Raw genomic sequence first — 22,104 nt, 5'->3', positions numbered from 1 at the left:
TTCTCTTTTGTGGCTTCAATTATTTGGCTATTTGAAACCAAATGATAAAAGCCTCTTTGTCAGTAGTGGAAAGGGTAGAAGTATTAAATTTTATTGATAATTTCTAATACTCTTTAATTCAGTAAAAATGTGTTCAATAATTCTAGAGCACTCATCTCTTCATTTTTTTAAGTTTAACACCTACTTCTTATAACTAGACAATTTTAACACATTTAGGTGCTAATCAAAGGAAATGAACAGCTATTTAAATGCAAGGAAAAATATATAGAGGTTGGGGAATCAGGAGGAGGAGGGAGGGTAGGACACAGTGGGGATGGAAATGATCAAAATATATTATATGCATGTATGAATATGGCACAACGGAACACATTATTTTGTATAATTAATATGCACTAATAACAATACAGAGAATATACACATAAAAATACACCTATATGTACAAAATCAATCTAGCCCATTATCAAAGGTTACATGACCCCTGAACTGCTTGCTGAAAATGATATATAAGATTTAGATACCTACTGTCAGATTTTAAGAAAGACTTAAAACATCCTAATTCTGAGGATTACATTTCTCAGCCAAAACACATTCTCACACCATGAAATTACAGAAAATTCAGGTCTTTCATTCATTTTGCTTTAGGTTAAGTGACAACTGAAAGGAAGCATACTTAGCTCAGACACTTATGCATGTGAAGAGAAAAGCTGCTTTTTTTTATTTTTTATTTTCCCACATACTGCCCTCGACACTGTTTCTCATTATGGTGGTTATTCCTTTCCCCACAAAACGTGGAAATGAATGATCCCAACTCCAGGCTGTCTGAATGAATACAGGTCACGAATCCATGTGTTCATTTTCCAAGAGACAGTCATGGTTTCAACACCCTCCTATCTGTACTGCCCTAAGTTTAAAAGGTAGCTTGCAAGCAAGAGATTTCTGCTATTGTTCAAAGCATTCTACATCTGAAAACTATTGGTGGGTTAACAACCAATACAAAGAACACTGTTGTAAAGCACAGACTCCTTTTGTTTTATTACGAATTTCTAATTTAGTCATTATCATACCAAATTTCTTATTCTTCCTTAACCACCTTACACACCCACACCCACATGCACTTTCAAATCTGCCAAAAATTACAAGTAGGATTTCAAAGACTGAATAAGCTAAGGCTGAACTGAAGTAAAGGAGCTCCTCATTCGCTAGCCTTGAACAGTGATGTTCCAAGTCATTAGCATGTCCTCTGTTTCTGGCACATTTCCCTAGGTGGAACCGGGCTCCCAAAGAGCCTGAGCCAGAATTTGTAGAGGCAGCACTTTTTGCCTTTCACATGAATGATCAGAGCTCTCAGAGCTAACAGATTGTTGGCTGCTGGTAACGCTGGGCCCTTGAGTCAAATGAAAAGGCCAGTGAATTGATTACATATTCTTTATTGTTTCACAAGTTTGACTTATTAAGTGCTCTTGAACTATCTGGCCCTGTATTAGGCACTTTACAATGGCCCTATGTCCAAGGTTTATGTAGCAGTTTAAACCCTTGTTACCGTCAAACCCTTTTGCCAGCAAGCCACATCTTGACTATACTATATACTTTTCAGCAGATGGAGTTTGGGGATTGCTGTGAAATCGTGAAAACAAAAGCAGAGACAGCAGGATAACACTAGGGGAATATCAGATAAGTATACCTAAAGAGCAATGAACAGTACAGGTAGGGTTAGAATAAGGTTTTGTGTCTTGTTTTGTTTTGTTTTGTTTTTAATTTACAAATTGGGAGATTCTAGATTCATGGACCAGTTTGTGTTGTGCATTTTTAAAGAAGTTTCCGATATTTTGTAATTAAAAAAAAAAAAGAGGAACAGAAACCAAAAATATTAAAAGTACACCCTTTCATTGTAAATTCAGAGTCTAAGCTGTGCCAGGTATTTTCAAACATTTCATATTTTAATTGGCTTCCCAGGCAGACACCTTACAGTCTACAAGTCACATTCACTTAATCTTATATTGATTTTCTAAGAAACATCCTGTTTCTATGACTACACCAATCAATTAGCTGCTCATAAATAGCGAGACAATTTTCTCTTTTCTCTCCAATGAAGCCTGAAGAGTTTCTTCCCACAAGAATATCTAATGTCGCCCCTTGCCCATAAAGAAATGACATTATATTATATTAAAGACGGTTGATGTTTTTCTTATTTTGAAAATATTTGGAGATTCTGCACAGAGAAAACATACAAAATTGCCTTGGACCAAAATGTTGAATGGCTTATCAATCTGCAGTTGTTTTTATAAAAGGTCTCTATGGTTACCAGCAAAAAAAATGGCCTTCCCTTCACCTTCATGCTCTATCCCAGAGAACGGGAAGACTGGTAATCACTCAAGGAGTCTGCTCACTGGGAAAAAGACAATGGTTCTGCTACTTGGTGTGAACAAAGTACAAATCCACAGGCTAGTCATGTGTAATTTCTTTAGTTAACACTGCACTATCTATTCCAATAAGGAAATTCCATTCACATTAATGTGTGAGGATTTGAGATAAATATGCACATTCTTTTTCTTAGTAATATACTAGGAATCAACAGAAGTAGCATGATTAACGAATGATATTGGTCTCTGGAGTCAAAAAACCTAGACCTGAGTATTAATATCAGCTGAGAAAATTTGGCAACGCATCTTAAACTCTCTGTGGTTCCGTTTCCTGTCCTATAAAATGGGATTGATATAATTAACGCAAGGTTATTTGGGGGATTCTCTAGATCTAATCTATCCTAAATTCAATCAAAGTCCATTCTTCTATACAAAATATCTTTCCACAGAAAAAAAAAAAAAAAAAAAAAATCAGAACACTTTCCTTTCCCAAACCTCCCTATGTCTGGAGAGCACAAGCCAAACCACATAGCATCCAGTCTTCCATCCCACGCAACTGGTTCCCATACTGCTTTTTCAGGGTCATTTCTGGTTAATTCTTAATTCATGCCTTATCCTAGCCCCGTCAAAACAGATTCATTATGCACTTCCAACTACATTCTGCATTTGTCCAATGTATTTTCCCAAATTCTCCCTACCTGAAATACCCTCTATCCTTGTCTCCTTAGCAAACTTTTTCTCAACTCTTAATTCCAAGGACACCTTCCCAACCACCAACTTTATAGTTGAGTTAAAAGCTTCTCTCCCATAAAGCAAACATTAAATTTCAACAGGTAAAATAATATTGTTCATTCTTTCAGCTTCCAATATGAAAACATATGTTATTTGGCATCCAGCATGAAAATATCTACATGTTATTTAAACACAGAGAAGTCACAGGGAAAAATTAAAATGTCTTTACAATCTGAACATCAAAAGAAAAAATATTATTCAGATTCCCAAAATCAATCAATAATAATTCATCACTTAATTGTTAGATAAGAAGCACATATCCAGATAAATATGCCACCTGAATAATGAGCTAATCCACATTGACTTCAATCATCTGTTAAGTGCAAGATATATCATTTCCAATGTTATAACACTTAAATTTTTAGATGAATAAACATACACATTCAAACCAATTAAGTAATTTGTAAAACTACTTGATATGTGGCAGGGTGCCATCCAAATTCAGATGTGTCTGACTCCTCAGTGCATTCCACTATTCCATATTCTCTCTCACTTGACCTTGCCCTTTGATCACATGTGGACCTGCAGTAATGGTCCAAGGATCCTTATACAGGGTCTCAGGTGCTATCTTTAGCCAGGCCACTCAAAATACTCTTTGACTGAGGTTTGAAAAGGAGATTGGTGCATTGATAGATTGTATAGTCAACTCAAGAGGAAGACAGAATCTCTTCAAAACAGTAACATCTCATTAATAAAATTACTCATTAAAATAACTGCCCTGATGCTAGATCTACTTGTAGCCTTTCTTACTTTTGGTTCAACTCTCTAAAATATGTTTTATGTTTACCTATATAAAAATAACATTATGGAAGAATTATGATATAACATTAATCTTTTCTAAATTGCCTTGAATTAACTGGAAGACATTTACTATTTTTATGGTGTCAGTGGTCTTGGTGATAGTAGCTGTTAAGCAAAATAAAATTGTATATGTATCTTTAATTATTTTTTGATGAAGATTCCTTGAAAACTGTTTATTAATGTCCTGGATGAAACATCCAGCTACATATAATATTTCTCACATAGAAAATGTGAAATAAAATAGGGACTTGATTTTAAAAGCTTGACAATGTTAATTCAGTATGAGACTATGTATCAGATCATACATGTCATAATGGAATATTTTGAGCAATCCTACAATCTAGGATTCAGAATTACCATTGTTTTTAGGAATGGTTACATAGGCATGAACACAGGCATAGATATACAGTATTAGACAATCAATTTGAACTGTAGAAAATTTGAGTTAAAAGGTCAGTAACATATAAAATTTATTTCCTGGGAAAGCTCCCTTTTTAAGTTGCCTCTGGACTGGTGATCAAGAGGAATTAGACCTGTTCATTCACTACACTCTGGAAGAAAGGAAAAGAAGACTAAAATATTTACAGGGAATAGAATGAAGGCAGGTCCCTATGTGCAGCAGAGGTCCACATAGGAAGAGTATCATTTCCCTCCCTACATACAAGCACTGAGGTTTAATCTGACTGCAGCTTCTCCTGTGCTCACGCTTAAAGCAACTCTGACAGTGGCCCTGGCTAATGAGAAGTTCCCAAGCATCTCTGAGTCATCAGTTTGTTCTTCAGCAATGACGTATCACACACTATTAAGTAAGTCTATAAGTGGGCAAGTTGCAAAATAGCAGAATATTAGATCTATCTTTGAGGTGCTTTTAAAACCTTCTTGGGTATAATGAGTTCTCCAATCTGTCTCACAGCTGAAGGATAGGCTGCTCCTAGTGCAAACATAGGTTAAATAAGGATAGCAATTAGGCAGGATACCAAATACGTTACGTTACTGTTAGTTTCTCATTCCTGTGACCAAAATACCTGCTATAAACAACTTAGAGGAGAAAAATTTTATTTTGGCTCATGGTTTCAGAGATTTTAGCACATGGTTAGCCAGTCACCTCTATTGCTTCAGTCCTGAGTTGGGACAGAACATCATGGCAGAAGGGCATGGCTGAGGAAAGCTGCAGAGCTCATGGAAGTCCAAAAGCAAAGAGAGGGAAACAGAGGTGTCAGGGGCAATATACCCTTCCAGAACATAGCCCCAGTGACCTACTTTATCTATCTGGGTTCCACCTCCTTCAGTTTCTCCACCTCTCAGTAGTTCATTCAGCTCTCAATGAATGAGGTCAGAGCCCTCACAGTCTAGTCATCTCCCCAAAGGCCTACCTCTGAACATTGCTGTATAGGCTTGGTCAAGCCTTCAACACAAGAGCATTTGGGGGACATTTCAGATACAAACTATAACGAATAACACAGCTGATGAGAACCAATTTCTTTTACAAACTGAAGAACAATTTATTCATTACTGAGAAATAGCAGAATTAGGTCTCATTCTACATGACATACATATTGCCAAACATGCTTTATTCTGCGCCCTCTCTCAGCCCTTGTTAACTGTCTCTGTGGAGTTTTAAAAAAAGGTGTTTTTTTTAAGATAAGAAAGGGGAAAGCCAGACTCACCAAGAGCCAGTCAGGAAACTTGCAGTGGGAAAAACTTATGTTGAAAAGAAAGATCAGTGTGTCTTATTCAGTCTGGAGGCAGAACTCAAACTGTGAATTCAATTTGGTTAAGATGTCCTGCCGCCTGCAGCAGTGGCCCATTGTTAGGGGTTCATCAGTCATCAATTTATGTGCCAGAGACACAGTCAGAAATTACTATGGAGTGAAGATCAGGATTATTTGGACTTATTCAACACAAAAATGCCTAACACTTTGACATGATGAATAATACATATATAATTCATTAATTTGAAATAAGAGATAGTATCAGTGATGAAAATTAGAAGAAATAACTGTTAACTCACAAATTTCAAGAATGAGTAAAAAATAAAAAGAATAAACATGGACTAATACCACTCAAGTGAACATGAAATCTTTCTAGAAGCTTAAAATCAATTCCATAAATATTGTACAGAGTAGCATATATTAGAGACTGAGCCAAATGACATCCTAAAAGTAAAAAACTTGACAACAGCAAGATTATGACACTAAATTATAATCCACTTCCTTTTTTATTATCTCCAAGTCAATAATCATTCCCTAGAAGATGCACCATAATAATACATTCCATGTAACAACTCCTCCCACCTAAAAAAGGAAAAAAAATAGGTCTAAAGACATAATTCAAAATGATAATTTGTGTGCTTTTGAAATAAAATAAACAAAAATAATGTTGACCAACTTTAGGCCAACTTTTGACCAACTTTGCAGATCCTTCCCCGATTCATTAGATTATATGGAGTAATAAAAGATGCATTTAGTTAATTAACCAATAAACACAGAAAAGGAAAAAGAAATAAAAACCACGTCCCACTATCTAATAATTCAAATTTTAAAAAGTTACATGTCTTGATTATAGAGATAAAAATCTCAGTCCCTCACCTATATGTTTAGACATAATGAAGTCTTCTAAAAGGCTAGCATCCTTCCGCTCATCTTTTAAAATCCTTTTATTCAGTTAGTATTTTAATGTTTGTACTAAAAAAAAAAACTATGCTTTTTGTTTTTATTATTCTGTAAGCTATTTTGCATTTGAAGTCATTGGATAAGAGAAGTCAAACATGGGAGAGCAAGGCACAGTAACTGGCATCTCCTACCTGAAGACCTTCAATAGCTAATCGCAGCATGCTTGGCGTAAGTTTAGAGGCTTGCTTGAAGGTGAAGTTACTCCAGTCTATGATCAAAACAAACCCATTGACTTGAAGCTCAGGATCTTCAATCATGGCTTCTAAAGAAAGTAAGATGGCACGCAGAATATCCACCAGTGTGTACCTATCAGTAACAGAAAAGTACTCAATTAGATCTGACAACTCTTGTAGAATCTGTGGAAAGCTTTTTTTACCACACTAAAGAGTTCCTTTAAAATACCTCAAAAAATCTCAAGGAAATTATTTTGCCTAAAAAGCTTCTTTTAAGAAGTTTACTTTATATAGGCTCTGGGGACATATTAGTATTTAGCATATATTCTATTTAAACAAGTAGCAATGGTTTTGAAAATACTACAGTTTTTTTTTCATACTTTGTAGTAATTTAATTTGCAGCTAGGCCTTCCTATGAGTTTCTAATATCTCATTTCTGCTATCCCCAAAAGTAGGCATCATAGTTTGGAAAAGCTTAAGAATGCTGTGGGTAATTCTTACACTTCTTATATAGTCAGCCCTCCATATTCTAGGGATCTGCAACTCTAGATTCTGTGTGTTGAGGATAGAATTTGAAAAAAAAAAAAAAGACACTATGTCTGTACTGAACTCATACTGACTTTCTTAAGAAATACAGTATAGCAACTATTTACATTGTAAGTTATCAAGAGATATTATAAATAGAGAGGAATGAAAGTATACAGGAAGAGGTGCACAGATTGTAGGCAAATACCATGCCATTTTACATAACAGACTTAAGCATCTGCAGAATTTAGTGTCTGCAGGGGATCCTGGAACCAATATCTCAAGGATACCAAGAGACAACTATATTTGAAAAATTCAAGAATGAGATCTGAAGGAATTTCATCAACAACAAAAGTGTATGAGATCACTATGGATAAAAGTATCAGCAGACTTAATTACTTGTGTTGAGTTTGCATCATAAAGATAAAAGAAAGAAGAGAAGATGGGAGGGACAGATAGAGAAGGCACACAAAGGCAGAGAATCAAAAAATCATGGAAATTTGCCTCTTTAATATAATGCAAGTCATCCAAATTTAGAATTGGATCTTTATTTTTTCCTGCCTTGCTCCTTAAGACAGTATCAGACACATTCTAGAAGCCCAATAAGTGCACTTATTCCTGCAAAATAGGACTAGACTGGGGAACAAGGAGACTAGTTGTAGACTAAGAAACTAATTAAATGAAGACAGCAGAAGTAAGAACAAAAATAAGAAGCAATTTTGATAGGTTTTTAGTGGTAAAAATAATAATTTGATATTTAAATAGATGTGGAGAGTAAAATTGAGGAAAGATTAAAGAATGACACACAGATTCTAGCTTCAGAGACTGAGTAAATATCAAATCATTAATCAAAATCAATAACGCAAATAGAGAGTATTGTTGGGGATGTCTGGAAATACAGAGTTTTGAACAGAAACTGTTGCATTTGATAAACATGTAATATATCCAGAAAGATACATTAAGTAAGCATCTGGAAAAATAGATACTAAGCTCAGAAGAGAGCTCAAAGCAAAAAGTTCTAGAATCAAAAGTACAAGCTGAAAGATCAAGGAAATAAAGTGGTTACTACAGTCAAAGCTAAGAGAGATATTAGATAATTATTCAAATAATACAATCATTAAGAAATCCCCAAATTTTAAAAGGAGTCAGAAAATTTATGGACAATGGTAATAATTTTGATTTTTTTATATAATCTGTATTTTAAGAATTTTTCTCCTGAGACATTCAGGTGAAGATGTCCAGGAAAAGCATACAAAGAGAGATCTGCACCTTGGGGAATAAGTGGGATGGGGTGGAAGGGGATCAGGAATAGAAATCACCTGTATTTAGTGGAAGTGATATACTCACCAAGAAGACAGCATGAGATGGAGGTATTGAAGAGGGAGTAATTCTATTTTTCCTTCTAAAAATATCTGGAGGTGAATGAGAAAGTATGATAGTTTGGAAAGGAATAAAAAAAGAACATTGGAGCTTTAGATAATTTCTCATCCATTCATTTCCCAGTCTGTAAAACTATCTGTGAGGAACAGAATCTTTAGGATTCTAGCATAAACCAAGAATAGGGCATGATGTCAGAAGACTTCTAGATGGCATCTCTGCCCTGCCTGTCATTAGTTGCATGGCCCTTGAAGTACCATTAATTTAAAATTCTAAGGACCAGTTCCCTTATTTGAAAGTATAGTGGTAGCTATGCCTATCTCACAGGGTGGGAGGTGGGAGATGGAAGGCAAAGAATCATACAGATAATTCTGATGAAATAATCTGCACAATGCTAGGTATACAGGAGGTATTCAGTGAAAGTTGGCATACATACCTAACTTACTTTGGGTTGTAATGGTAGCCCTAGATATAGTGCACTAAGCAGGGTATAATGATAATTGAAGAATATTTTCCTTAAAAAGTTAACTATGATTTTTAGAATAGACTATTAATTACTATTTTAAAAGACAATAATTAAGAGATTATTTTTAACCATCTAGAATGAGTCCAGGTATTACAGGCCTAGGGATATGCAATCCAAAACTATTTCTTGAATACATAAGGTAATAAAACTTTTTGTAGAGCTCTATTATTTATTTGTTATTAGTGAAAAGTATATGACATAATGCCTTAAATGTCACTTGATGGCTGGCCTACCATCATTGTGGACATAATGGCCTGCATGTGTTATAACCTAAAGCCTATAAATCTACAAAGATGGATAAGTTGAAACAGAAAGTTTTAAGTTAAAATTAGATTTTAAAATCTAAAATTAGAAATTAGGTAAAAATTAGACATTACCCCAAAATCATTTTACTTTCTGAAATTCAAACTAATATCATTCTGGGCCAGGGTTGTGGCTCAGTTGTAGAGCACTTGCCTAGCATGCGTGAGGCACTGGGTTCAATCCCCAGCACCACATAAAGATAAATAAATAAATAAACAAATAAAATAAAGGTAATAAAATAATAATATCATGCTAAAGAAAATTAAAAATCAGAAAAGTCTAACTTAGGATGTTTCCTCATTATGAGACTGATTTATTCTATTACTCATAAGAATATAAAATTGCATTAATATCAAAATGCCGTAAAATAAAATATGAATCTTAAATCAGTTTTGGAAGGATGATGCATTTGTATCTAGTAAAGGTAAATCATGGTACCAGTAATGCTAAAAACAAAAGGCAGTTTGTTTAAGGAATACACTTGAAGTATAGTTCTTTCAAACTATATCAAAATCAAGGATTATAATATATAATTTATCTATATAAATAAATATATTTTATTTAAAAATATATTTTATATATAAATTTATTTATATAAATATATAAATAAGTATATTCTAAGTAAAATATATTTTAAGTAAAAATATATTTATGTATATAGATAAAATATATAAATTATAAAAATTGTATATTATAAATTATACATATAAAATGGGTTATAAATTATTATGAGTTATATATAATATTATAAATTATATATATATGCTATATATAGAGATATATAATTATCCTAGAAGAAGTAAAATAAGGAAAACTTCAAGATCACAGGGAAGAAAATCAAGTTTGCAAAGTTTTCAAGAGAAATTCTAACCATTTTTTAAAATTTAATAACTTGTTCCAAGAAATCTAAGTGATCTTTATAAAAATCATTTGAATTTATAAGCTTGAGAAAGTAAAAACATCTTAGCTAACATATTCAAAGGGCAGGACAACACCACTCTTGACTTATTCCTGTCCTCTGTTGTCAAACATGTCATATTATTACCATTAGTAGCTCAGCAGGCTACTCCTTAGAAGAACATGATTTCACAGGCTCTTGCCAAAGTCTGTAAAATACCTTCCAAAGAAATGTAGCATCTATGAATTTATTTCTTCAGGAATCCTACAATTGCTCTCCTCTTTAAATTATTTTAACTGTTATAATTTGGAAATTAGAAGTTACTATAATGAAAATATGTTACATATTCATGTTTGGTATTTATACCCAAATTATATGAGTTTCATCATTGCTATTCTTCCCTTGTGTGTTGGAAGAAATCCTCTTAAACACATACACACACACACACACACACACACACAAAACAAAGGTAGCACATTGTTGCAGCTCTTGACTCCTGATTGTGCTCCCCAAAATAGCATTAGCTAAAACTTGAATTTGTAGAGAAAAGGATGCATAGCTCATAGTAAGAAGAAATCATAACACAAGCAAGGAATTTTACAACTGACATCTGACTATGTAGACCACTGTCCCTGAATGAAATCAAAGTTGCCATAATATGTTAAAAACATATGGAGAGCACTTTGACACCAGAGCTCCTATTTACTCACTGTATACTCAGAAGGAAAACATCTAATCCCTCTTGAAATTTTATAGCTATAAAACCAGTCTGAAAAGATATATGCAAAATACAAAGTAAAATGTGTTTGTTTAACTTAATCAAGTCTTTTTAATATACAACTTACCACTATCCTAAATACAAAGTGAAAATGAAACACTTGCCTATTTTTCTAATCTCAGGTTGTCTGTGCACCTTGAAGAAGTTACTGAACCTTGATAAGCCTCAACTTCCTCTTTTCAAAATGGAAATGGTAGTGGTTACCTCCTAGAACAAAATGTGAAATACAGTCCACTGCCTACCACATAGAAAATACTTTAAATGTTAACTTTTATGATTTCTATAATTATATAATTTTATCACCTCATATTCTACAGTTGCTTTTGTACTTTTGAACCATATATTCTTAACTTTGCAGACTTGTGAGAATAAAAATTAAATAAAATAATATATGTAAAGTTTTTATCATCACTTGGCATATAATATAGCCAATGAGTATATGTGCTATAATCATTGCTGTTGAGACTCCTCTATTTTGTTCCATGACACTACAATTTTTTTCCTCCCACTTTCTGGATACTCTATGTCTTCCATCATTGGTTCCACTCTTTCTTCAATCATCCAAATGCAGAAATAGACCTTGGTTTCCTCCTGTCACCAGGTAGTACCTTATAGAGTTCCTGAATCATGCACTTTTCCCACTGGCCAATACACAAGTAAATGTCTCACCTGTATGCCCAGAGACAGTGTCACTCTTAAGCAACACACTCATCCTTCCAGTTGCCACTTAAACATCAGCACCTTAGTAAATGTTACCTGAAATATTTCATATTAATGATACTTATCTCAGTACTTCCACTACTCACTTCCCCTCTGAGATTATTTGCAATGATCAATTAATGAAGAATCATTCTTGGATATCCCCATTCCCTTCTCCTTCTGTGTATTTTCACCAAGTTCCAACTACTTTTCTTTTTATTTCATATGTCTTTGGCCTCCAACTCTTCTTTGCCAGTAGTCTCAGGTTCATTGCCTAATGTAATGGCATTTCTATTTTGTTTTTCTCCCCTTTATCTTGCCAACACCCTACTGTGATATTAATCATCCTGCACATAACACTGCTCCCCCATGGCTCTTCTAAAACCCCACTATTCCCTTAATAATTATACTTCTTACCTTGCACATCCATGCAGATTCCCTCTAGCCTTCAAGGTCTTGTTACATCTATCCCCCAGCAAACTGGTACACTTCTCTACTGTTCCTTCACTTCAATCTGTTAAGGACACCTTTCCTTTTCATTTTCCCTAAGTTCTACCTTTCTCTGGGCTTACCTCTGGCATGGTCTCTTCTGTGAGATTCTTTCCATCTGATAGGGACCCTTTCTTTCTCAGTCTATGGCTGCAGACATGTAAGCTTAACTTAAAAACTGAGTTTTACTGTTTAATACTACTCTCTGTCATCATTGCCCAATAGTGTACCCAGAATACTATAGGTACACAAGAATATATGCTATGATCAATTTTCCAAGGGTAAAGGCCACATTGCTTTACTTCCTCCCACAAAGGATATCAAAGTGCCCTATTTGGCATCATTTTTTTTTTAGTTACATCATTCATGTATGGCTTTTCTTTCCACCCAAAGGGCAAAGCAAAACACCTTCTTGGACTGAGGGCAGACAAGACCTTGCCATGCAGCAGTACTGAGTAGAAGAACACAACCTGAAGCCAAGAGCCCTGGCTAATAAAAGAAGTTATTGCTTAAAGTGAATTCAGAAAGTACTTTGAAAACCTACTCAAGCACATTAGAGCAGCTTCTTCTCCTGTTTCTGACCATGCAATTTTTGGTGGCTTCTTGGCCTATGTTTCCCTCCTGCCGTTCACAGCACCTACTCTCTCAACACATCTTATAGTCGAGCAAAGATCAACTGAAATCACAAGCAGGTCGTGTCCTTCTACTCTCCAGTCTTTTCAGCATGACAGGGAAAACTGCCATCCCAGCATCATATACAACAGCACAACAGCCAACAACTTCCTTTTGTCACTAAATCAATCAGCCATTATTAAATTCTTCATTAAGCCTGCCCAGCCCCTCACTCTTCATTAAACAACATTTTATAAAGTCTAAAGCATGTCTTGTTGGAAAGGTGCTTGGGAGAGAGACAAAGAAGAATTAACCTTTATTAATACCTCAGGGTGTGGTTAGTGCCAAAGCTGAGGAACCTATCTAGGTGTTTTATACTACTGTATTGTAATGATAGTACCTCTATGGGGTAATAGCTTAAGATTTCCAAAGCAATTTTAATGTATTGTCTTAATATCAAAATAATCACCAAAGTCCCTGGGCTGGCTTTCTTCCTATTATTAAACATATGAGTACATAGAGTCTCAGAGAATTTATACAGTTTGCCCAAAATCACTAAGGAAGAAAGAGGGAGCCTAGATTACAAGCCATGTCTTTCTGACTCCATGTAAACCATGTTTCTGTCCACTCCCCATTGTGCCTCATATCTAGAACAGTTTGATGAATAGCTGCTCTGCTTTTTCATTTCTCAGTGGCATAATATGTGTGTCAGAAGATAGGTGATCAGGAAATCGATATCAAGGTGGCACAGTGGCACATGGCACTGTGCTGGGCACTCTCCAGCCAGCACCCTGTTGGGACTCTGGTGAAGGGAAGCACAAAGACATTCACAGGAGTCAGAATGGGAAGCAAAGCAGCTAAGTCTACAAACCTCAGATGAAATAGAAACTCTGAGATTTTCATCTGCCTGGCTTCTTTTACTGAGCACAAAAGATTACCTGTCTGAGCCTTGCTTTAACTTTACTGCTGTGGGAACATATGTGAATAAGAACAAGAGAAGCACTGGAAATGAGACATCTGCAGATAAAATGTCACTCTGAAAAAAAATAATTGTACAACTATTGCTACAAAAAAACACTTAACATTGGACTGAAGTTTACTGGAATAAATAAGTTCATCAACCTTTCTTTTCAGGGACAGATACTCTATGCAAGTGTCTGTTAGTAAAGTCTTTGCCTTCAGAAAATATATTCTTACACCTTAACTTTAGTTCTTAGTTATCTATATTCTTTTGTTTAATCAAGATTTTTTAAAGCAGCCAGGTACAGTGGCATACACCTGTAATACCAGCGACTCAGGAGGCTGTAGCAGGAGAATCACAAGTTCAAAGGCATCCTCAGCAACTTGGCAAGGCCCCTAAGCAACTTAGCAAGACCCTGTCTCTAAATAAGAAAAGGGATAGGGATGTGGCTCAGTGGTTAAGCACCCCTGTGTTCAATCCCTCGTATATTAAAAAAAAAAAAAATTGAAACCATAGATTGTTTTTCTTTTTTGTAGTTATCAGAGCTCAATTTTTATATAATCACATTTAACTGTCTTTCCCTTGATTTATGTTGATAACTGTCTTTACACAAAAGAAAGTGACAGATTCACTTACTAGCTGTATGATCATAAGGCAAGTATTCAACTGCTATAATACAAGCTTCAAAGTTTTTTTGAATATGTGAATGAATAAGTGAATGAATGAAAAGGAACAATAAAAAGTTAGATTCAGTTAACCACACAGGTGATGAGTCCCTGCATAAGCTTCACCTATGCTGAGAACTTCCAATGCTGATCAACAGTATCCTCTTAAAGTGTATGCAGTCTCCCTGGTAAAAAAAAAATAGATTTTCATATTTTTTCTTCTTAAGGAGATTATATGTCTCTTAATAGTACAAAGTTTGTGTTGTATCTCTATAATACCTGCTAAATTTCTAAGTATAGGGCAAATATTCAACTAAAGTTTATTTTTAATCAATTCAAATGAAATAAATATTAATTGATTCCTGTTATTTGATGTCATGATGATCCAAACTGCAGGAGTATCTTTTGTTTCATAACATTGCTTATTTTAATCACTATTAAAATATACGCACCCCTGGTTAAGTTAGAAGAGCTCTGTCTTTTCTCAAAATGGGGGAAATATATTAACTTAGTAAGAATAACTTGTTAATATACAAATTGTTGGCCCAGTTTTTAAAATATCTTTAAATATTTCTTTAGAGGCCTCCTTTTGGGCACTTAGGTAGCCCAAAATACCTTGCTCTTCTTCAACCTTGTTTAAAGTTGCACATTTGAAACATGGAAATAGTCTGATTTAAAATAGACCTAATCAATGCTGTACTGAAGTTTGGCCCTCCAGTGTTTGCAGTTATTTCGGGATTATTTCACTAATTACTGCATAGTTGCCCCAATTTTTAAAAAATTTTCTGTAGTTGTAGATAGACAGAATGCCTTTATTTTATTTGTGTATGGTGCTAAGGATCAAACCCAGTGCCTCATACATGCTAGGCAAGTGTTCTGCCACTGAGCTACAGCCTCAGCCCTAATTGCCCCAGTTTTTAGAGGCTATTCTTTTATTTTCAGAAATTTTTCACAATATTCCTCTAACATTTCTCAGGACAACTGTATTTTTTTTTTAACCTCTCCCATTTTCCCATGGTCTGTATTAAGAGAAGAGTTTGGAATAAGTGGCAATTTCTAGAGAATTTGTTCAGGGAGCCTCCCTACCACAGATTCTGTTGGGATCCCGTGGAATGTACACCTGAAACTTCTACTTTAGCCTAATGGAAATCTACCCATCACACAATGCAACAATTCCTCAAGGATTTTGAACACAAGGATTCCTGATCCTGCCACTAAGTGTGACAATGACTTTATAGTTGAGAAATGGTTTAATACTTTAACAAACTGAGACAAGAAATCTTGAAAAATCAAGCCAAACAATAAAGTCTCTTCTTTTTAAATTTGTTTTAAAGACTACTAACTGTGAGTAATTCTACCTATCTTGTTTATTACCCTTGACTGTTTTAATCCATTCCTTTTCATTTTAATCTCATTTAATTTTATTCATTTTACCATACTTCCAGAGAAAATAAAATCTTTGTAGTTGACATTAAAGCAAATCTGCATTGTCTATGGTTATTTTTAAGTGGTAAGACATTATTATCAAAATCATCATTTTGAACATTGACCACACTATTGAAAGATATGAGAGCATGATCATAATTCAAACTGAAACCTCAAATACCTATCATTTACACATTTTCTTTTTTATGAAATACTGATTACTAGGCAAAAACAGACAAGGAAATGTTTTCTAGGCAAATTCCAGGATGAGTTAGAGGATCACAGCAATGTCTGACCAGCGAGTTTTAAGCCCCTTCCTGAGTTTCAATACTGTGATAATCAATGTCCATTATGAAAACCAAAGATAGTGCAAGGTGGTCTGTGCTTTCTGAATTGCCACTATATTAATAATCACTTTAATTCTAGCTACATTTAATTATTTTCTAATAACTATTAACCAAATCCCAGATAAATGGTTGTTTCTTCTACTAAAGTATAGAGAACTACTTTATTAGTGTAATGAGGTCTATAGAAGTAAAATACTACTGGCAGCTAACCTATCATTTACAGGCCAACTCTCAGGCTGCATGTCATCTGTAGGTTTCAGGTAATACAATTTCACTCATGAATATTCCCAGTAATTATGTGTCAGTGGATTTCTACTTCTCAGTTATCTGCTCTTATGCCTTGGGGCCTAGACTGCCATCTCCTTTCACTCCAAACTTCCTTTTCTCAAGTGGTGCTATATCTTCTAGCTTCATGGTCCATTATCTTCACACTCTGTTGATGAAATCAAGTGGACAACTTGGAGGTATCTGCTGAGCCCTAAGTAGGACACTGTCATTTGGGAAGGAAATATAGCATGTGATGCACTGAGAATCCCTGAATTCTAATGATGCAATTTAACCCTCAAATTATAATTTTGTTGTGTTTGCTTTTGTTTTCAGATATTATGTTAGACAACCTGAAAGGAAATAAAATCGTATGAATTTCTTCCAAGGTACAGAATGCTCGATGAATGTTTCAAATCATCTGAGCCTGTTTTATTTCTTTTTAGAAGACCATAGACCACAACACATTTTGACATTTCAGTATTTCTTCTTTTTTTTTAGATTTGTCAGAAGGTGAGTATACTGTAAATATTTTTATTTTACCTTAGTTTTCTTTATGACTTTATATCTCATAAAGATTTTGGAAAGGGCCCAATTATTCATAGAATCTAAAACTATCTTGCACTATGTTATAGTAGAAAGAGACACACTATTTTATATTTATTGTTTTCAGTGTCTTCAGGCACATAAAAAAATTGCCCTACAAATTTAATATAGCAGAAAGCAGGTAATAGAGAAATTTTTACTTAGAATTTGTTTTAAAAAACTGCATAACTCTTAACTTACCTCAAATATTTATTGAGCATCTACTGTAGCTCAAGTGCCATTATAAATATAAGAAATGTCTTTTGTTACACAAATTAATACTTGTGGGTGGGTTTGCAAATATTTTCTTCAAAATTTATGAATCTTATTTTTTCTTTGTACTTAGGAATTTGGAAATTACCTTTTTTCCAAATAATAATTTTTCTTCTATTTCATTTCTGAAATTTCCCTTTATAATACTATTTTTTTAAGTATTCAACTCAAGGCATGTGCTCAAAATTATGTTCAGCTGTACAGTTTTCTTGAGAGATGCAGGTGGTTTTGAACTGGCAGGATGAGGACAAGGAACACAGCACTTAACTTACACAGCAGGGGAGAGTAAGATGCAAGGAAATTTGTTACCTAACCTAACAGCCATGGTTAAGTAAGCATGTAGAAAAGGTGGCCACGGCTTCTGTAGGAGGCAAGTCAGAGAAGCCTTGAGACTTAGGGTGGAAAAAGAGGATTCATACTGAGAAGGGATCATAGGACTCTGGCACTACCAGAGACGCAGTTGTTTCTCTAATTTCAGGGCAGGGACCAAAACAGTTCTTGTGCACATACTCTAAAGATTAAGATTTACAGAGGCTGCCAAAATGGCAGAACTGCCCATCCAGGAGTCCCTGTCATTTGGTATAAGTGGGCTTGGTATGGGGAACAAGTAGGAAGAGGGAGGGATTTGTTACAAACAAACAAACAAAACAGAAGGTAGAAACAACTGAAATTTAGGCAAGCTCTAAATCACTTGCATGTGATTTAGCTGTACTACAGTTTCTTGGTATACTACAACTTCTTGTTTATACCTGTTCCTTTCCAATCACAGAAATAGAATTCACAACTATTAGTCTATAGGTCCTGACAGGGTGTTTCTATAGGACATAACTTCTCACATTTTAATTTTAAATTTATAGTATTTTCATATTGATAATTTTGTGGAAATTTAATAAAAATGTCCTACATGTCTATCAATATCCCTCCTGTTGTAGATTTCCAAAGAGAAAAGGTTTGTTTCATTAGAATGTGTCCTTTATAGAAATGCAAGAGATAGACAACTGAAACAGTTCCTTAAGTATACCCAGAATAATCTTCCCATATAGAAGAGAACTATAAGTGACTTTCATCTTAATTATCTGAATAAATCATTATGAATGTTAGTTCACTTATAAAATAAATGAAATAGTTCTGATGTATGTATATGTGTCTTTGAATAAAATCTGCCTCTCTAGGGATATTTGTAACAGACTTTAAGATGTATTTAAATATAAAATTTCCATAGCCATCATATCACTAAAGCTTAATAAATTTCTAAATAAACTTTAATATGGAATATTAGGTTCTTTCTCAAAGTTTTCAGTTTTGCTATGCAATCGTCATTTGCATGACTTCATAATGTATTCAGATGAAGAAAAAAAACACTTCCTAAAGAAAACTTATAGTGTTGGATAGAATTTCATAGTCCTTTGATGTTTTCCACATGATAAAAGGTGTAGTAAGGTCTAGCCAAAGTAAAGGAAGCTCCATGTCCTTCCAATGGCTAATTTTATCTATGAGTTTCTTAAATTTATGATTCTTCAGATAGTATTTTGTCTCCATATTCACTTTAAAAAATAAGAGTACCTCTCAACTTGGAATTATAGGGGAAAGTAACCAATCAAATGAGAAAACTGTTAAAAATCAGTTTTATTTATTATGTTCTAATATCCCAAGAAATTCAGAAGCCTATCCAGAAATCCATAAGTTCTATAAAATCTCTCACTAATTGTAAAACTCATTACTGTTGCTCCAGATGTAGTTTAAATTAACCAGATGTACCCAAAGTCATTATTCACAAAACTAAAATACACCAACGTTTTAACAGCCATCTTCTTATGATATTTAGCTTGGGAGCATTTCCAGGTTCCATGAAATACACTTATTTAACTTTGAAGTTAATTGAAACTACCTTATCCAAGAGGCTTTTATAATTTCTTGTATCTTACAGCCTGGAAATGAAACCTGATTGAAGAAGTAAAAGTGCCCGTTGCTTTTTCCCCATAATAGTGTAGATGAAATGCAAATATTATTTCTCCTCTACTAAACAGCCAATGAGCTCAAAAAGCCTACCAACTGATACATCCCAACATTTTCCACTTCTTTCTAAAAGATGAAAAATTATATCAGACAGGAAACATATTCTTCAGATTAGTGACAGGTGTAGAACAAGCACACCAGTCAGCCTTTATTTTCAGTGTCGCTAGGCATGCTCAGCGACAGAGGGTGCAACTCTTTCTTTTCACTGAAGTGACACACATCATATTACACCTTTATCTACACATCACCAAGCAGAAAAGTTCCAAAGCAATAAAACTACCTGCTCTTGCTTGAGCACCGGGCTATTCTTAGAAAATAAGAAATAAAGAATACTAAAGAGAGAGGGTATTGATGACAATTATGATGTTGATTGTCTTAAGTTTAAGAATTCCTTTATAAGGAAGGAGGAAAAGTTGTCTCCTATAATTACTCATTTTCCCAGACCAGTAAATTTATTCAGGAGGTGAAAATTTTGTTTGCTTTATTTAGAAGTTTAGTGATTTAGATTTCTGTGTAATAAGATGGTTCAGGAAACACTTAAAGCTGCAATAGGAAAATGGGTGTTAGTGAACTAAGAGTTTTAAAAGTAAAAATAAAAGGCCTTCTCTCTTCCCAGGGTGCACACCAAAAACTCATTTCTTAGTCCCAGTTTCTCTTTTCTCCTAGCCCAATAAACAAAAAACATCAAACCTGCAAAAATATGACACCACTCTTCAGGATAAATTCTGGAAATTGGGAGGGAAACAGGATCATGCCCAAGTTTGGATTTAAGATTTACCTGCTCTGATCCCAGTTGGCAGCAAAAAGGACTAGAATCTTCCTGCCATAGTGGTCCAGATTGGCTAAGCCCCCAGGGAAGCCATCTTTCAGCGCCTGCTTGATGCCAGGGTCAGTGGCCTTGAAGCTTTTGAACATGTCCAGGTTCTGCTGACGGTACTCAAAGTATTGGGCCAAGAGGCGGAAGGCCTCAAAGTGATGAAACTTCCTCGCCCGCAAGAAGCGTAAGATGAAAGCATCATCAGTGCGCAGGAAGCCAATGTCAGGTCTAGTGATGACCATATCCCTCACCTCCTGGATGTCCTGGTGCAGCGTGTCTGGGTTCTCATTCAGTTCCAGGCGAGCTTTCTCCAGGGTCTCAGGGGAGAGGCCAGCTTGTAAATGAGTCATTGTTCTGTCTTTCCAGAGCCTTTGCTCTGAAGCTCTTGTTGACTGTCCCACAACAAACCTGGCCTTTGCCACTTCCACACTCTGGCCCCAGACCTCGCTGCTGCTTGCTTCTCCTTTACAGGAAAGAATTGATCTTCGTGATTAATCAAGTACCCTGTTGCACTTGCTTTCTAACAGCTTTACTGTGGAGGATATAAACTTTCCCCCAAAACCCCTAAAAACAACGCCCCGTTTAGTTCCCTCTTTAAAGAAACGTGGACCTCTGGAGGGCCCTGCTCACTGCTCCTTCTGGTCCTTTCTCTCTCTCTGAATGAAACACCCCTAATCCCACCTAGCACGAGGGGTTCTGATCATGGTGCGGTCCTCTTCTCTTCTCTTCCAAGATGTAATAAAAACAACCCCCACGCACATCTCAGCCCCAGCACTGTGATGTTTCTGCAGTTCCCACTGAAGGATGCGCCTGCCAGGGATAACGATGGGAATTCTGATTAATAATAAGGTGGTTCTTCAGCGCTGAGATCCAGGGCGGGGAGAGAGTGTCTTTGCCAGAAAGAAAAAGAGAGAAAGAGGGTGGGGGAAAGGAGCTTATTCCCCCCCCCCCTGCTTATTCAAAGATGCTATTTTTAAAAGACATCTTTGTGGGATTTTATTTTTTTATTATTATTATCATGATGATCCAATTAGGGAACACTGCAGATAGTGCACCTTCCCTCTGCCCCTCTTAGGTATACACCGCGATCTCATGAGGCACCAGGAGAGATTTTGGTGGCGTTGGCACCAGCGTGGGCTCCCCCCACCCCACCCCACCCCCAACTTCTGCCCTCCTCTCTCCCTTTATTTTAAAGGACTTGTCGCGGGGATGGGGTGGGGAGGGAAGGTATCTCTCTGGGAAGGTGCATGTCAAAAACAGGGGGGTGGTGAAGGGAGTTGTGGAAAATGAAATGAAAATGTCTCTATCTTTTCTATAAACCCCAAAGCAAGAAAGAAGAAAGAGCAGCTGGCTCCTACCAGCAAACCCGGAGGCGGGGACGCTAAGCAATGCGGCACTCCCTGGCATCCATCAGCCCAGGCTTCGGCGGCGGTGGCGGCAGCGGGGGCGACAGCAGCATCAACTCCTCTCGGCGGTATGGAACGAGCAGAGAAGAGGGGCGGAAGCGGGGACCCGGGCCGAAGACTCACTCGGGAGTAGCTGGGGCTGCATCCTCTGAGGGCAACCCGCTGCCTCTCAGCAGGAGGGGTGGGGACGGCAGAGCGAGGGCCACCGCTGTCCCAGGTCCCCGCCCGGCCCTGCCATTTTCGCCTTCGGGAGAGAACGGAGGGAGGGGACCCGAACGCCTGGATGGAAAAGGCCACGCAGGCGGCCGCTGCCTTTGTGCACCCAGAGCCGCCGGGGCGG

The 22,104-nt window shown here is 36.0% G+C and overlaps 1 protein-coding gene and 1 long non-coding RNA gene across 5 annotated transcripts in view; one reads left to right on the top strand and one right to left on the bottom strand.

The window, feature by feature from the left end:
* The window catches only part of Clvs2 (clavesin 2), a 65,092-nt gene that overhangs the window by 41,744 nt on the left and 1,244 nt on the right, over nt 1–22,104 (bottom strand). The window contains exons 1-3 of one of the 3 annotated variants that reach the window (XM_015498546.2): nt 21,717–22,104; nt 20,320–21,248; nt 6,757–6,931 (exon numbers count right to left, since the gene is read on the bottom strand). The exon at nt 21,717–22,104 is cut by the window's right edge and continues 1,244 nt beyond it. In XM_015498546.2, coding sequence (XP_015354032.1) covers nt 6,757–6,931; nt 20,320–20,708 — 564 coding nt within the window. In that variant the 5' untranslated portion in view covers nt 20,709–21,248; nt 21,717–22,104. Of the gene's footprint in view, nt 1–6,756; nt 6,932–20,319 lie in introns of all 3 variants that reach the window. The other 2 variants (XM_048797354.1, XM_048797308.1) reach the window with 2 other exon arrangements.
* The window catches only part of LOC125614503, a 12,288-nt gene continuing 11,252 nt past the window's right edge, over nt 21,069–22,104 (top strand). For both annotated transcript variants that reach the window (XR_007345106.1, XR_007345094.1), the window contains exons 1-2: nt 21,069–21,207; nt 21,686–21,832. This is a non-coding gene — a long non-coding RNA (uncharacterized LOC125614503). The remainder of the gene's footprint in view (nt 21,208–21,685; nt 21,833–22,104) is intronic.

Source organism: Marmota marmota, unplaced genomic scaffold (assembly GCF_001458135.2).
Source record: "Marmota marmota marmota unplaced genomic scaffold, marMar, whole genome shotgun sequence".
In the NCBI taxonomy this organism is placed as follows: domain Eukaryota; kingdom Metazoa; phylum Chordata; class Mammalia; order Rodentia; family Sciuridae; genus Marmota; species Marmota marmota.
The sequence above is the reverse complement of the archived record's forward strand: the minus strand, read 5'-3'. Positions and strand labels throughout refer to the sequence as shown.